The sequence below is a fragment of the Sarcophilus harrisii genome, chromosome 4, assembly GCF_902635505.1.
Source record: "Sarcophilus harrisii chromosome 4, mSarHar1.11, whole genome shotgun sequence".
NCBI lineage: Eukaryota > Metazoa > Chordata > Mammalia > Dasyuromorphia > Dasyuridae > Sarcophilus > Sarcophilus harrisii.
The window spans coordinates 334,153,102-334,169,775 of record NC_045429.1 but is presented as its reverse complement, the minus strand read 5'-3'; the positions used below and the strand labels follow the sequence as shown (position 1 = coordinate 334,169,775).

The 16,674-nt window shown below is 43.8% G+C and overlaps 1 protein-coding gene and 2 non-coding genes across 4 annotated transcripts in view; all 3 read left to right on the top strand.

Annotated features, from left to right (window-relative positions):
- Positions 1-4,618: 4,618 nt before the first annotated feature.
- Positions 4,619-4,690, top strand: TRNAC-GCA. Its single transcript has one exon. It is a non-coding gene; the product is annotated as a tRNA-Cys (tRNA).
- Positions 4,691-5,515: 825 nt separating this feature from the next.
- On the top strand, positions 5,516-5,587 carry TRNAC-GCA. The gene has a single exon. It is a non-coding gene; the product is annotated as a tRNA-Cys (tRNA).
- A 3,072-nt stretch (positions 5,588-8,659) lies between these two features.
- PLXDC1 (plexin domain containing 1) overlaps positions 8,660-16,674 on the top strand; it is a 149,831-nt gene continuing 141,816 nt past the window's right edge. Inside the window, exon 1 of one of the 2 annotated variants that reach the window (XM_031966170.1) lies at positions 8,660-9,027. In XM_031966170.1, the coding sequence (XP_031822030.1) occupies positions 8,952-9,027 (76 nt within the window). In that variant the 5' untranslated portion in view covers positions 8,660-8,951. The remainder of the gene's footprint in view (positions 9,028-16,674) is intronic. The other variant, XM_031966169.1, reaches the window with a different exon arrangement.

The window sequence follows — 16,674 nt, the reverse complement described above, 5'->3', positions numbered from 1 at the left end:
AAAGTGTGCAAGTGTCATAGATCACAGTTGGTTTGAAATTATTTAGGGAGATTCTTTTGTAGTCATAAAAGACTTTATTATGCCCAAACTTACAGATTATTCTCTAGGAGAGTCTAGCCATTAGAAAACGTTTGGGAGAGTTTTACATAGAAAAATTTGGGGCTTAAGCTAGTAGATTAACAGTTTACAAGGGTGCAAAATGTAAAGAGAGATAAGGAAGGAGTCAGGAAGGTATTGTTATTTAGGGAAGGAGACAGGGAAGTCAGGATGTAACTTTTACAAAAAGACAAATAAGTCAGGATGGGGATTTTACAGGAGACAAATAAGGAATGACAGATAAAAGGTTTTACTGCTCCACATTTCTTGAGTAGAGGCTGGCCTCTGGCCCATGATCTTCCCTCTTTCTGTCTTTTGGGGAGAGGAATTTTGGGGAACTCATCATAAAGGCAGTGATACCTCCAGAGAACGTCTTAAGTGTCTTCTCCAAGCATCACTAATTTATAAAATTGATAAAGGGGAAAAGGGAGCAAGTAGGCTCAGGGAAAGCCCATTCTAGGGATACCAGCCATTAAACCTCTTGCTACATGTGAAACATTCCTTAAATTATTGTCGTGCCTTGCAAATAAGGGGCCCCTATGCCTTGAGGGCATATACCTTAGGGCCAGTTAGGTGGTGTAGTGAGTAGAGTGCTGAACCTGGAGTCAGGAATTTGAAACAATTTGAACAATCACACTCTATGTTATCTTATTGTACTTATTGCTCTATGCTCCTTTCACATTCTTTATATAATGGATGGATAATTTTTAACCCCTATTTTACAGTAAAAGCTATGGGCCACCAATGATATTGAAGTTATGAGTACACTGATTATAAAGATCTCACATTTGATTCATACATGGTTCCAACTCAAGACCTTTTACCTGACCAATTTTGATTCCCAGAAGTTGATAATCTTCCTCATAAAACTCCCAATTTGAATATGTAACCTTAACTCCCTTTTGCTTCCCAATTCATCATCCTAGTGCCTATTAGCACAAACAGAATGTTTGCAATTGAGATGATGGTATGGATGGAGCACCATAATGTTCAACTGATCAAGAGCTTTCTTGGAAAGTGAATGATCTACTCCCCTGCCCAGTCTGGGACCTTTTAAAGTTAATTCCAATTTCTGAACTAAGCACTGTCCACCAGAACACCCATCCATGAAAAGCTTCGATTGATCTCTACAAAATGGCAGTCGTACCTATGTCCATCACTTTGTTTATGTTGGTACCAGCAAGATCGTCAATCTCACTTGCAGCTCCAGGCTTGGTGCCCACTCTACTGGCACTGGATAGACCACTCTTTAGATCTGAGCATTTAAAAAGACCTAAGGTTGTCTGGTGCTGGTCATAAGGGTGAGGATGGGAACTGAATCGTGACCTTGGGTTGGAGAGGGGGAAATCAGTGGGTAATGAGGATGTGTATTTGGATGGATTCATTTATATATATAATTCACAGATTTATAGAAGAGAATTTTAAAAGTTGGAAATAGAGATAAAGACCAAAACATTTTTGAGGGACCAGCACAAGTAAAGTGTGCAAGTGTCATAGGTCACAGTTGGTTTGAAATTATTCAGGGAGATTCTTTTGTAGTCATAAAAAACTTTATTATGCCCAAACTTACAGATTATTCTCTAGGAGAGTCTAGCCATTAGAAAAAGTTTGGGAGAGTTTGGGGAGAGTTTTACATAGAAAAATTTGGGAATAACAAATTCCTTTCTAAAATCATATTATATATAAAATATGATTTTAGAAAGGAATTTGTTTGGCAAGATATTCCAGATGTATAAGGGCTTATCCTTCTGAGTTTAAATCTGGCTTCAGATACTTACTAGCTGGGTGACCCTGGGCAAGTCACTTCACCCTGTTTGCTTCATTTTTCTCATATATAAAATGAGCTGGAGAAAGAAATGGCAAATCATTTCAATATTTTTGCCAAGTAAACCCCAAATATGGTCATGTAAGGACAGGCTGCCTAAAACTAATTGGAGTCAGCAGGAGAGAAGTAGGCCTGGTGGAAGAAGCCTACCTGAAAATTTAGGTTATTGAGGTAGTCTTTTGGAGATGACCACAATCACTCTGGGGATAGCATTTAACCTCCATCCTTTGACCATTTCTACAGGCTTCCAACAAGGCTAGAGAGAACGAAATCTGGAGTAACTGCCAACTGCTGTCTAGTTAGCAGCCGTTCTCTTGCTTTCAGCCCTCAGGTTAAACAGTGAGTTAGAGTATTCTCTTTTTCTAGGGACAAAGTGGGAGAAAAAGTAGCAAAGTTATTTTTTTCCCCTACATTTCTGAGAGAGGATGTTGGGGGCAGATGGTAGAGTCTGGCTGTTGGACAGTGAGACAGTAAACCTTCTGGGAGTTAGCTGTCAGCCCACCTGCCTGCCTGACCATCCTCAGAATCTGAGAGAGAGGAAGGGGAGGGAAGCTGCACATCTCTCTCCAAAAGAATTACATGCCTTTCTCAGAGGCACTGGGCAAGCCAGGGATGGGGATAGGGAGGGGGAGAATGAGAATTGAACTACACACACACACACACACACACACACACCCTTTACATCTCTATTTTGGATGAAGAAAGGAAGAAAAAAAAGAGGCAGAGGTTTTGATGTGTTTGAGGTACAGTACCCTAAATAATGAGACTGAGAAGAGCAATTGGCACACTAAATGTTGGGGTTCAGTCATTTGAAGAATTCACAGTGGCCTTTCTCTTTGGTAAAAGGTATCTTTGAGAAGAGGTTACAAACAAAATGAAGAGGTACAATAGGTACTAGGAATGGTAAATATGAAATAGACTTGGGAGAGCATATAGTTACCAAGAAAAGTGGTTTTAACAATTAACAATGGAAAAGAAAAGTTCCCTAGTGGTACTCAATAACCAGGAGAAAGGAAATGTAACTGGAGATGGAAGGATTCCTTTAACTGGCAGGCTAAATAGATAAAGGAGTTTATCACCCTATAAAAATTACCTAGCTATAAGGAAGGAGAAAGACACCAGAAGGACTGGGTGGGGGATGAGAGGAAAAATACACCATGAGGGATGGGAAAATGGGAAGAAAGACTCCATGAGCAAAACAAGGGGTGGCTAAACCAAAAGAGATTCAGCAAAGATAGCATAGACATGGGCAGATTCATAGGGGAAATTTAACCTTGGGAGTTTGATATAACTTGACTTTCTGATTGTATACAATATCCAATCAGATCCCCACTACTCCCACTTGTCTTTTTAGTATCTATGTGTTCATTTTAAAATTGTGTTGCTTATTAAAACCCAACCATATCCTGGGGGTAATAAATGCCTGGCTAAGGTGTCCACTTCCTTATACCATACCCTTGCCTTTCCTGATATTTCCTGGCTCCTAAACAAGAAGCATTCCAGGCTGAGATGCCGGTAAATCCTACATTTTGAGCCTGAATAGACAAGCTTCAGGAAATGAAGAGGCAGGATAGGCTGGGGTTACTTGCCAGTCTTCATTTAGGATGGCCATCAGTTCGTCTTAGCTTAGTGTAATGTCATCAGAAGAACTAAACTTGTCATGTTTTTTGAGACATTATCTGTGTGATTTTGAGCAAATCGCTTTTCAAGCCTCAGTTTTCTCATCCATAAAATGGGGTCTTAATACGTTCCCTACCCACTTCAGTCATTCCATAAGCATTTATTAAGCACCTAAGATATGCCAGACACTGTGCTAAAATGTGGGGATACAAGGAGAGTCAACCCCTCAATGATTTTGTGAAATACTTTGTGGTAAGTTTCTGGCTAGCCAAAATTCAGCTGCTGCCAGATATGCATAATAAAGACAGGAATGTGGCTAAGTGGGTGCAGAACAATTACTTTGACTCTTTAGCTTACCTTAGGTTTTCCTTGAAATGCAATTACATGCAATGTCAAGAGTTTGGGGAGTATCTAACTCTAAGTTAGATAGTTATCTGCGACCAAGGGCTTGGATCTCTGCCTAGATTTGTAAACTTAAAAGGGATAGAGAAATAGGAACAATATGTATCCCTGGGCTTATTGTAGCTGTTTTCCAGGTTTTTGCCAGCTTGGCTTGGCTAAGTGGCTGGGGTGTCGCTGCTTGGAAGTTTTGGCTCAGAGTCCACCTAAGGAGACACTCTTGGGGGCATGGGGAAGAAGCAGAAGAAGGCTAGCTTGGTTTGAACTTGTCTTCTCCCTGAGGGAAGGAGAGTGTAGGGTTTGTTCTCAGGCAATATACACCCACAGTCTAGACAAGAACGGGAAGGGAGGCAGGGACTGCCCCAGGAGGGCTATTGGTCCCCACATAAACTCTGAGAGCTCTGGGGTTCTTAATCCCCATTTCTCTACAGGACAAGGTCAATTTGGGAGAACCATGAAGGAACTGATCTTTTTCATCCCCAGAGTGGTGGTTTTCCAGTAAATTTGTGAATGAGTTTTGACATCTAAACTGGTTCCTTTTACTTTAGTCCTGTGTTTTACTCGGTTTACCCTTTTTTGTGTTTATCCCTTCCCAACTCTCAGCGACCAATGATCAGTAGATTGCCGCACCTTTGGTTTACAAAGGTGAATGCGTACGAGACCAAGGTGTATGTGTGAGGGGGTATAGCTCAGTGGTAGAGCATTTGACTGCAGATCAAGAGGTCCCCGGTTCAAATCCGGGTGCCCCCTGCTACGAACTATTTTACTCTCTTCAACCCTTGTATTTGAAGGTGATTTAGGGTTAGAAACACGCTCTTCTGATGGACGGAAACCGGTACTCAGACCTTCTTCTGATCATTGCGTTGTCAAATCCTTCTTTCACCAATCCATCCCATGTTGGTATAGAATAGGCTGGGGAAAGAATTTTTTTTTCCCTTTGCTGGGAAAATTGGTGTGAGGGGGAGGGGAAGGGGAAGGGGGGAAGGGGAGGAGAGGGGAGGGGTTGAATGACCTCCATTGTGTTCAGAAAAAGTAACGCCATCCTTTGCTCCTGCTTTCACCATCCGCGTGCTGAGGGTGAAGGAGATTATTCCCAGAGTCCTCTGGGCCTGAGAAGCATGAGCACCAGCGCTGAGATAGGACCAGGATCAGGAAAATCTTCGGGGAGAACAAAGGCCATCCCTAGAATGTGGGAGTTGGGGAATCTCCTTTTTCTGCAAGGATCCCCCTCCCGCAGCTTTCCCCATAACATGAGTTCCCTGCTTGGGTCCTGTAGGAAGGGGACGCCTCTGAATGAGATCAACAGAAATCCCGAGCTTGCAGCTTCCTCCCTGATATCTGATATTTACATATTTATGAACTCATTGTATCCATTAGTTTTAGGTAAGCTCCGGGAGGGCCGGGATTCTCAGTCTTCAGCTGCATCCGTCGTTCCTAACACAGTGCCTGCCTCCCAGTCTTTTCCTATTCTGGGCTGGGTATAATCGAAACCCGATTCCACTCAATTCTACGCCCATGGCGCCTGCGCGAAAATAGTCTCTAAGAGTTCTCCCTACGCCAGGTTCGTCCGGCAGAGGGGGTATAGCTCAGTGGTAGAGCATTTGACTGCAGATCAAGAGGTCCCCGGTTCAAATCCGGGTGCCCCCTTCTTTGCTTCTCTCCTTTTTTTTTTTTTTAAAGATTTAACAAATTTCGCTAGCGATGACAGAGGAAATTCTCTTTTAAATTGAGCTCACTCGCTTCTTGGCCTAAGCGTTGATCCTTCCTGCGCCCAAACACTCCAAAGAGGGAGGAAATGACCCAACTCCTCGTCGCCTTCAGGGCTTCACATTTCCCTCTATCCCGCTCAGCACGTTTCTGGGTGGGGGGGCGAACGGAAACTTTCTTTGCCAGACTCCCGTCCCCAAACCGCCGAAAGGCCAGACCCCGGGCCAGAGCCTGGATTCCGCCCTCGGGGCTTCCACTCCGAGCCTCTCTCTCCCTGCGGAGGGCAACGAGAAGGGTCCCCGGGCTGGAGGATGCATGCACTCAAGTGCCTGGTAACCCAGGACTGTCCCGTCCTCGATGGGGCTTCCCCCGAGCAGCCACTAGAGGGCGGCAGGAGGCCGCGTTGGGAACCATCGCCCCCCCCCCCCCCCCGGAGAGGAGGGGATTTGTCGGTGAGACGCCAGGAGCGTCGGAGGGAGGCTTGTGCCAGGGCAAAACTCACACGAGGGTTCTGCAGCTGGCACCTATCGAACAGCCAACCTTTATCCGATAAGTGCCTGGTAAAGGCCGGCTCCGCGTTAAGGAGCCGGGGACATAAATAAAAACGGGCAAGCAAACGGGAGTCCCGGCCCTCAGGGAGCTTACCATCTGCTCACGGAGTACCGCAGATTAACCGGGAAACCTGAGCCAGCAGCTGCAGCGCTGCGGGGGGCGCTACTAGGGAGCCAGGGAAGGCCTTTTAGAAGCGTGAGACTAGGGGGCCCTGGAGGACCGCGTGGGAGCAAAAAGGAGAGGATGCGGGGACTGGGAGGAAGCCGGGGAGAAGAAGATGATTGACGTGTGGTTTGTGTTTTAACTTGTAAATTACACATTTCGTGTAAAACGCGAGCAAGTCCTGGATCCCTCCTCTCCAACAACCCCGCCCCCCCCTCAGTGCCTCCCAGAATCTTTCCAGCTCTTTCTGCAGATGGCCCCACCCCGCCCCCACCCTGCAGTCTCTCCGTCCCATTCTCCTTTTGTCTCCCCGTACCCCTTCCTCCGGGACCTGTCCTGCGTGGGGACCTGTCCTGCGTGAGAACCGGCCGCAGTACCCAAGGCTTCTCCAGCTCCTTCCTCACGGCTTTTAAGTAGGCCGGGGAAAGAAAGAGGCCCTTCAGTGTCCTGACCTGATTCCCTGCTGTCTCTTAAGTCTCCTAAATTGTGGATATTTTTACTCTTGTCCTGAAAGGGGAAAAGATGATTTATCACTTGAGTCTATTATAAGGTAGTGACAGGTGGGGAGGGGAGTAGAGGACAGGGAAAGAGAGAATGCGGAAAGAACACCTTCTCTCTCTCTGGGCTTCAGCCTTGGATACTGGGTCAGAACTAAAAATAGACCTGGTTGCCCCCGTCCGGCCAGAGTTCCGGCATGGAAAGATAGCACCTTGACTAGTTGTGGCTTTGGGGGGTGGGAGCTATCCCAGAGGACTTAGATGTAGTCAAGGTCTTCCCACGGCCACCATCCCCCTTCTCCTCCCTGTTCCCGTCTCCTCCTCTTGGTCTTGCTGGCCTGGGTGGTCCAAAAGAGGAAGATGGGGAACAGACACCATGAATGATATTTCAGAGCCAGGAGAATCAGTTTGGTTACCTCCTGATTTACTGTAAGCTGGGGGAAGATTCCTGTGCCGGGAGGAAGGTGAAAAAAAGACCTCCGAGGCAAGGGCAGAATTTCAGGGAGCAATATTGTAACTTAGGAAGGCAGAGTTTAGTGAAAGGAGATCCAAATAAGATCCAACAGTGGGAGTAGGGGCTGAACGATAAATTAACATTCAGAGCTCTTCCCCCCTCCTGCCTCAGTTTCCCCTCAGGGAAGCGGCTCGGGGAGAGGGTAGTTAACAAAGATATTCAGCAAAACTGGACTCCAGAGGACAGAAGATGGGGGAGGGGGTTGGGTGGCACGGCATACTCGGCCTTCCCACAGAGGCAATGGACTCAAATTACAGAATGAGACATAGAGTTTTGGATATGGCGGATAAGGGAATTTGCTTCACTCGACTATGAATATTTGTTAGGAAGGTTTAATTTTTAATTTCTTTTTGTCGTTCAATAAGGGGATAGAGTGGGGAGGAGAGAAAATCAATTCTTGTCAACTGAAAAAGTAAAATTAAATACAATTATTTTCTAACAACAGAGTAAAAAATTGGTCCCTCACTAAGCATTTATTAAGCACCTACTAAGTGCCGGGTACTGTGCTAAACCCTGAGGAGGGCAAAGGGAAGTAAAAGCGAGTGAGTCCCGAGCTCCAGGAGCTTACATTACAACAGAGGAGAGAACATCAAACAACTTTATGTGTCTATGGCATGTGTGTAGGTATCTATATATGTGTGTTTGTGTGTGTGAGAGAGATATATACAGAGTAGGTGGGAGGTGCTCATGTCAGAGAGAAGGCTCTAAGCAATAAGGATTCGGGGGTGTGGAGTGGGTACAAAATTCTCTGGGACTGCTGCCAACCAACTGTTACTCCATTCCCCCGGAGAAAGGTTGGCGCTGGTGTCTTTAATTCTAAAAACACAGGCAAGTAATGGGCAAAAAAAGGATTATAGATTGAGAACCCCCTTTACTTCGCTAACGGACAAGTAAGCCGATAGCCAGAGACGTGAAGTGATTTGCCCAATGTCAAGTAGCTGGTAAGATGCGCGGGACAAGATTCGAACCTAGGTGCATATCCGCTGAACTAAGTTAGTACTCTCCGAACTTCAATTTTCTCATCTGTAAAATGGGCACAAGAGCGGACCTCCTAGTTTCTGGATAGTCCTTTGATCGTTATAGAAATGGGAGGGGGAGGGTTGCTGCTCCCTCTGTCTCGGGGGAGTGACCCAGTCGGCGGCCGCCAGCCGCATCCCCCGGGAGGCCACGAGAGGGCACGCCGCCCACGGGCTCCCGGCCCCTTTGCCAGCAGCAGTCCCACTCCCTGCAGGCGGGCAGCGGGCGGGCGGGCAGGCCCGAGCTCCTCCTCCACCCCCTCCCCCGCCCCGCTCTCCGCCCCCTCCCCTTGGCTCCCAGCTGCCGCGGTTCTCCCTCCCTCCTCGCTCCCTTGCCGCTTTGCTCCCTCGCTCCCAGCCCACAGCAGGCAGCTCCTGGCTGGCCGGCCCTCTCTCCGTGCTCCCGTCCTCCTGCCCCTAGCCCGGGAAGGGGACCTCGCAGCCGGCGCCCCCTGCATCTGCCTCCAGTCCAGCCATCCTCTCCCTCCCTCTCTCCTTGTCCCGGCCAGACGCCAGGGACTGGGGGGCCAAGGTCCCGGGGCCCCAGGCCCCCGAACTCCACCATGAGGGGGGGCTTCTGGCTCCTGCTGGCGGTCCTCAGGGAGGCGGCCGGTGGGCTGAGCCCGGATCCGGGCGCAGGTAGGAGGAGGGGACAAAGTTGGCATGGCCGGGGGCAGGTGGGGAGGGGGTCCCTGCTAGGAGATCCGTGAGCTGCCTAAGGCGCGCAGGTGTGTGTGTGTGTGTGTGTGTGTGTGCTCCTGGTGGCCACATGCATGTGCAAACGTGCTAGCGGATGAATGCATTTGTGAGCATCCAGGCTCCGGAGGGTGCATGAGGGCATGCAGAGGTAGGATGGGTGAGGGGGAGGGACACAATTCGTTTCTCTTCCTGGAGCTCGAGGTTTCCCAGAGAAGGGGAGTAACATGTCCTGGTTCTGTGACTCTGGTGCGGATAGGGGAGCACCTATGTGAGCACCTGGGCACAGGACGCCTGGGGCTCCCTGCGGTAAGGCAGTCCTGTATCCAGAGCTGGAGTCTCCCGGAGAAATCTCAGGATCATCTTCCATAGGTGGTGTGGAGAAATCCTTGTGGGTGAGGGAATAGCGTGGGGACTCTGTGAGACACGAGCGTCAGACTGAACCGAGGGAACTGAAGTTGAGGGGTCCTGCACCCCTCAGCACTGGAGTCTGGGATTAGGTGAGGGGAAGGGTCTCCCGGGTCTGGGCTAAATCAGGAGGGCTTCCTCTCACCAAGCTTGTGCTTTGCCCCTTCCACAGCTGCTATCTTTCTACTTTAGTGTGGGTACGTGGTGCAAGGGGAGAAAATCCGAGACCCGTATCCCTTTGAAGCGCAGGATTTGGGGACCGGGTGGCAAGAACCCACGGGAAAGGCAGAAGGGCTCTGGTTCAGCCACGGCTGCTGGTAGAGTGTGTTCTAGCCAGCTAAGGCAGCTCTGCCTTGGGTTAGGTAGTAAAGATCGCCTTGGTAGTGCTTCTGCTGCCACCCTATCCTCCCCTTCCCAGGAGGCAGCTCAAAGTGTCTTTGGGTGGAAGGGAAGAACACTAAGTCAAGCCTTGCTCTCCACTACCCTTCCCCCCTAAGAACATTCAAGACATTTTATCCTTTTCCCCAAATTAGGTTAAAGCTAAAGAGGATTTTCCAACCATAAGGAAAGGACTGGAGTAGAATTGACAGTTTCCTTGTGGTAATAGGGGTGAGGGTAGGGTCAGGAAGGGGAGGACAGGAAGATCTCAAAGGGAAATTCTCCTGTGGTTGGGGGGAGGCACAAAATAGCGTAGGCAGATTTTGTTATTGTTGTTATTGATCCATATCTTAATTACCTGTCCAGTCATCTCAGTGAGGATACTTATGTTCTCTGTTCCTCTCCCCCAGTGGGACAAATTACAAGCTGTAACTTACACATTTCACTTTCTCCTCTTCCTTTATTCCACTTTTTCTAAAAGCTTTCAAACCTTTAATGAGGTTCTCTTCTCATCCTTTCCACCTTCAGGAGCCTCTGGGCTAAATAGTAACAACATATTTTAATAGTGCTTTAAGGTTTTCAAAAAACTCTCCTCAAGACCACCCAGTGAGAAAGGTGTTGTTGCTCCAGATTGTGCAGAGGAGAAGACTGAGGCCAGAGCTTCAATCAGAGATGCAATGGCAGAGGCAGGATTCAAGGCCAGTTCTCCTAAATCAAAGTTCTGGCACACTAGTCACTTTGTCAGACTTCCCTTGGGACCTACTACACCCTTAGAATCTGGGCTGCTTGGAAATTCTAGAAAGATAAATTTGCTATGATCCTTGATTTTAGTCTGCTCTATCCTCCCCATCACCACTCCCCAAGCTTTGGAAAGACTTGGTCTGCAGGGTTCCTGCTCTTTGATTTCTGGCACAAGGAAATCTCAGTGGAGGAGTCTGTGTGAGCCAGAAGAGGTTATACCCAGAGAACTCAGTTCTGTTCTTTTATAAAGGCACAAAAGCATTTTAGTTAGAGCTGCAACTAGGGAAAGGCTTCCATTAGGAAGGTCAGTAGGATGTCTGGAGATCGAGAAGAAATGAGCATATCCTCTTGTTCTTCACACAATTCTGTACATTATCACTTCTTGCCTGGATTGCTGCAGTAGCCTTTTAATTAATCTTCTTGTCTCCAGTCTCTCCCAACATAATTTTCCTAAGATGAAACATCATTCTTCTGCTCAGGAACATTCAGTAGCTCCTGATTGCCTCTAAGATTTATATTAGTCTGGTTTACAAGGCCTTTCACATTTTTATTCTAATTTGCCTTTCCAGTCTTATTTCAATTTCAATTTTTTCCCTTTAGGTTGTCTATAGTCTAGTCCAGGGGTCCTCAATAGGGGGCTAATTCACTGTCCCTCAGACTGTTGGAGGGCTGGACTATAGTAAAAACAAAAACTTTATTTTATGGGCTTTTAAATAAAGAAACTTCATAGCCCTGGATGAGGGGGATAATCATCCTCAGCTGCCGCATCTGGCCCACAGGACGGAGTTTGAGGATCCCTGGACGACTCTAGTCAATTTAGATCACCAACTGTTTCTGAAGTTGACACACATTTCTCACCTCCATACATTCTTAGAAGCCTTTGCTCATCCCTAGAATGCACTACCACCTGATCCCTGAATTCAGAACCTTTAAGTTCCTTCAAGGCTTATTTTAAATCCTAGCTCTTCCTGCTCCCTCCAGTGGCTAGTAATCTCTCCTTGCACCAGTCATCTCTAGTTGTCTTAATATTGCCACTGGACCGAGATGACTCTGAAGGGAAAAGTGAGGCAGGTGACTTTGCACAGGCTTCCGTCACTCAAATCCAGTTCACTTGCATGTCATGACATCACCTCCCTGATATCACGGTCCTCTTTGAGAACAAAAGACAAACAACAATAACAACCTTGCATTTTGCTTAACTTATCTGGCCATAGGGTAGAAAGAAAAGTTCCTTGAGGGCAGGAACCATTTTGATTTCTCTTTAAACCTTTATGCCTTGTACATAGTAGGTATTTTAAATTAAAAAAAAATTATTGTTCCTTTTTTCTCCTTTGGGGAGTGGTCCCCACTCTCCTCCTCTCATTTCCCTCTCCACTGCATCCCTATGTAGAACCATCCTTTGAAAATAAATACAAGGTATTCCCAAAGTCTTAATGATTACTCTGTATAGTTAGGCAAAAACAAACCAACCCGTTGGCCATATGAGAAAATGCATGCTTCCTGAAAAGACTTAAGTGAACTGATGTTGAGTGAAGTGAGCAGAACCAGGAGAACTTTATATATAGTAATAGCAAGATTATGTGATGATCAACTATGATAGATGTGGCTCTTCTAACATCAATCCAAGACAATTCCAATAGACTTGGAATGATAAATACCATCTGTATCCAGAGAGAGAACTATGGAGTTTGAATGCAGATAGAAGCATACTTTTTTTGTTTGTTTGTTTGCTTGCTTTTTCTTTCTCGTGATTTTCTCCTTTTGTTCTCATTTTTCTTTTGCAAAATGACTAATATGGAAATAATGTTTAAAATTATTGTACATGCATAATCTGTATCAGATTGCTTGCTATTATGAATGGGGGGATAAAGGAGACAGAAAACAATTTGAAACTCAAAATCTTACAAAAATAAATGTCGAAAACTATCTTTACATGTAATTGGAAAAATAAAATACTTTTGAATTAAAAAAAAAAAAAGGAAAAGGAAAAAAAGAAAATGCTGGCTTTATTCTGAAATTCTAGTCCACTGCTTCTATCTCAAAAGGAAGAATACCTGCCTCTCCAGCAGTTTTCAGAAAACATAGGCTCGTTGATTTTTTTCGAATTCATGTTATTTTGGTCACCTTATTGGAGAGCAACAATTTACTCTTTGACCTTTTTTTTGGTATCCACAGAACTTAATACAGTGCCTGACTCATAGTAGGAGTTAGTTGTTATTCAGTCATTTCATCTCTTCAGAAGTCCATCTGGGATTTTCTTGGCCAAAATACTGGAGTAATTTGTCATTTCCTTCTCCAAATGAGGAAATTGAGGCAAACGAGATTAAGTAACTTGCATAGGGTCACATAGCTAGGGAGTATCTGAAGCTAGATTTGAACTCAGGAAGATTTTGTTGTTGTTGTTGTTGAGGCAATTGGGTTTAAGTGACTTGCCCAGGGTCACACAGCAAGGAAGTAGTAAGTGTCTGAGGTCAGATTTGAGCTCAGGTCTTCCTGACTTCAGGGCTTGCACTCTATCCACTGCACCATCTAAATGAGGAATAAGAAGATAGACAGATGGAGAAGCATTGTAGTAGAGGTATGGTAGCAAGAGTAGTAGTCAAAAGACCAGGATATGAAATTATTGTTTTTTTGATGATCTATTATTTTGGTGATCTATTATTGCTATTTAACTGATATATAACACGGCAGGTGCTTTATATATGTTTGACTGACTTATCTTGGTTCTGCTTTTATCACTCTGCATCAAGCTTCATAAAATTATGTAATTTCTTTATATTTGTCACTTCATATGGTGTAATTATACTTCCTTACATTCATATGTCACAGTTTGTTCAGACATTTCCTAGATGATGGGCACCTATTTTATTTCCAGTTGCTTGCCACTACAAATAATGCTGTGAAGGTCTCTTGACTTTTTAAAAGTATATGTTTAGAAGTTGTATTGCTGTGTCAAAGAGTATGTATAGTTTAGTGACTTGTTAAATATGGTTCTAAATTATGAAAAGGGTTGGGCTAATTAATGTTCTACCAACAGTGAATGACTGTTCTTGTCTTCTCATAGCCCTTTTAACATTGACTGTTGCCTTCTTTGTCAAACTGATATATGTGAAGTAAAATCAAAAAGTTGTTTTTATTTACATTTTCTTGTAATGATTGATTTGGAGCATTCTTTTTTTTTTTTTTTAAACTACCTGTTCATATCTTTTGGCTATTTATTTATTACAGAATGACTCTTATTCTTATATAATCACATCAATTCCTTATATATCTTGGATATCAGACCCTTACCAGGGAAACTTGGTAAAAAAAGTTTTATTCAATTACCCATTTATCTTCTAATTATAGCTGACATTTTTGTGTAAAAGTTTTTCAGCTCTATGTAATAGACATTGTTCATTCTATCTCCTGTGGTTAATTCTATCCTCTTTTTTAATTAAGAATTTGCCTTCTGAAAAAAAAAAAAACAATTTGCCTTCTGGTCATGAGTATAATATCTAATACCATTCTCTCGTTTTTTTTTTATATTAGATATTTTATATGACTTTTTATATTTATATATTTTATTCCCATTTGGAGCACATTGTAGTATATGGTATAAATTATTGGTCTAAATTTAATTTCTGCCCAATTGCTTTCCAGTTTTGACAATAGCTTTCATTTAAGCTTTTTATTTAAGTTTTGTTTAAGAGTTTTTGCCCCACATAGTAGAGACTAAATAATAAGTATTTGTTAAATTGAAGTTTCCCTTTATCTTTTTCTGAATATTCCATTTCTTTCATGAAAGCATTATGGACCTTCCCCCTCAGATCTCATATTACATCCTTGCTTGAGAGGTGGGCCTCCAGTGGGGAGAGCATCTGGAGCTAAGGAAATGATTCAGATCCTGACACTTATTTTAACAAAAAATAATACTCCATTAGAAATAACATTTCTACTTGCTTAGTAACTATTTACATTTAAATTAATTTCAGTGCATAAAAATAATATACTTTTTCACCAGCTTCCTCAGTCCACATTAAGTTGTATATTTTCATTCACTTTGCATGAGAGCATTATAGTATTAGAGTGTCCTTCATTTCTGTTTTTTTTTTTAAGTACATTATTTCATAAAGATGTTTCTATAGTTCTTTCTGTTCTTCCTTGTGTTGCTACTTTTAACTTCTATCTCCTTTACTTTTTACTTCTGTCCCCTGGAGAAAGAATTTCTTAGCTACTCAGTTTTTTCATCTGTAAAATGAATTGATTGAACTAAACGATTAGTAAGATCCCTTTTAACTCTAAATTTCAATTTGTTCAGATCCTTTCAGGCCAAAAACCTTTTCTTGTTGTAGCTGGCTGATGACCCCCTCAGCCCCCAACACCTCCCACTCTCCACCCCCTGCCATCAATTTAGCTAGGCTTTATGGACAAGACTACAAAAGGTTTTTATGCTGGAGGCTACCAATGAGGGTCATTAAGATGTTCTTTCCTTCTTCCACAAATCTATCTAGATACTCTTTTGGGTAGGAAAAGATAAGAGATGTGTTTTCTAAGCTGTGATTCTTTAAAAAAAAATTCTCTGACAAACATTGACCAATATGAACATTTCCATATATACAAAGCAGGAAAAGAGGATTATAAATGAAACCCTGAATCTCTATTATGAACAGCTTGCATTTAAAAAAAGAATACAACAAATTCAATATATAAGAACAAGAGGAATCCTCTAATAAATAAGTGGCCGAAGGATATGATCAAGTAGTTTTCAAAGAAGAAATGTAAGCTATCAACAACCTTATAAAAGAACTATCTGAATCATTAATTTTAGAAGAAATACAAACCCCCCCTCTATTTTGCTTTTAAAACATTATACTTTTTTGTGTCTCCCTCTGAAACCCTTTCTGTTCCCTTTTATGCATTTAAAAATTTTATTAAAAATTCCTGTCACCAGTTCCCTGTTTGCTCCCAAATCCCCCTTTCCTTGTCATCAGAGCTGACTGTTCATTATCATTGAAGTATTTGAGTCTATGGATATTCTGTCCTCAAATAGAGCTTTGGGATAATGGACAAAGGTGAGGATGAAATCAGAGAACAAAACTACCTCACCCCCCCTCCTATGTACACACACACAATATCTCAGGCCCAAGGGGTTGATTCCCTTCTAGATGAAAATATGTAATGGGGAGGATGAGAAGGTCCAATGATTGATGTTTGAAGGTTTTGTGGGTAATAACTTGAGCCAAGAGATGACTGAGTCTGAAAAAGGCCAAAGGTTATTAGATCACACTTATATAGAGAAAGGGGACCCTGCAATTCTATTATAGCATTAAGGATTCTAGCCAATGGGAATAAATGGGAAGGACTATGGTTAGATCTAAATGGGAGGGAGACACCTCCCTGTCAGTGTCAGGGATGGCAGTACTGTATTCTGTCTAGGATCAGGACTCAGTTTCAAGGATGTCATCTCGGACCTTCTTGAGTCAGTTAAAACAGGGTGTATTTGTAAACAGAAGAGATTCCCCTTTAGAAACATGGTTTGAGATAGGAAAGGTAGAGGGGAAGAGGATTTCTACTTTGGAAACATTTGTGAGTTGAGGGAAAATTTGTGTGTGTGAATGGGACAAGTGGTTATAGGAAGGATTATGGAGGAAAGGAGATGTGTGGGAACTAAACACTAGACTTCTTAGCAGGTGAGCCTTCCTTATCTCTCCCTCCCCAATTTGTTAAAGGTATAATTAGAAGATCAGAGGGGTAGAGATTGAGATGTATCACTCTGGAGGAGGTGGAGGAGAAGAAAGAGGAAGAAAATTGAGAGGAGGGTAGCTCTGGTCTTTCATCTCTGTGAAAAATCCCCTCCCTATTTCCCTGAGTGGAGGGGACATTTTGCTTGGAGGTGAGGACAAGATGACTTCTGTCAGAGGTATCTCTCTGGAAGGGAACTCAGGAGAAGAGATTCCCTACCTGCACTTCTCCCCTCTAGTTTTCTCTTAGAAAGCTGGGGTCAGATTTTTCTCCATCTTTGATCTATTGGTTTGGTGGAGATTAGAAACTTTATTTTCTATGAAGATCAGGCAAGAGTGG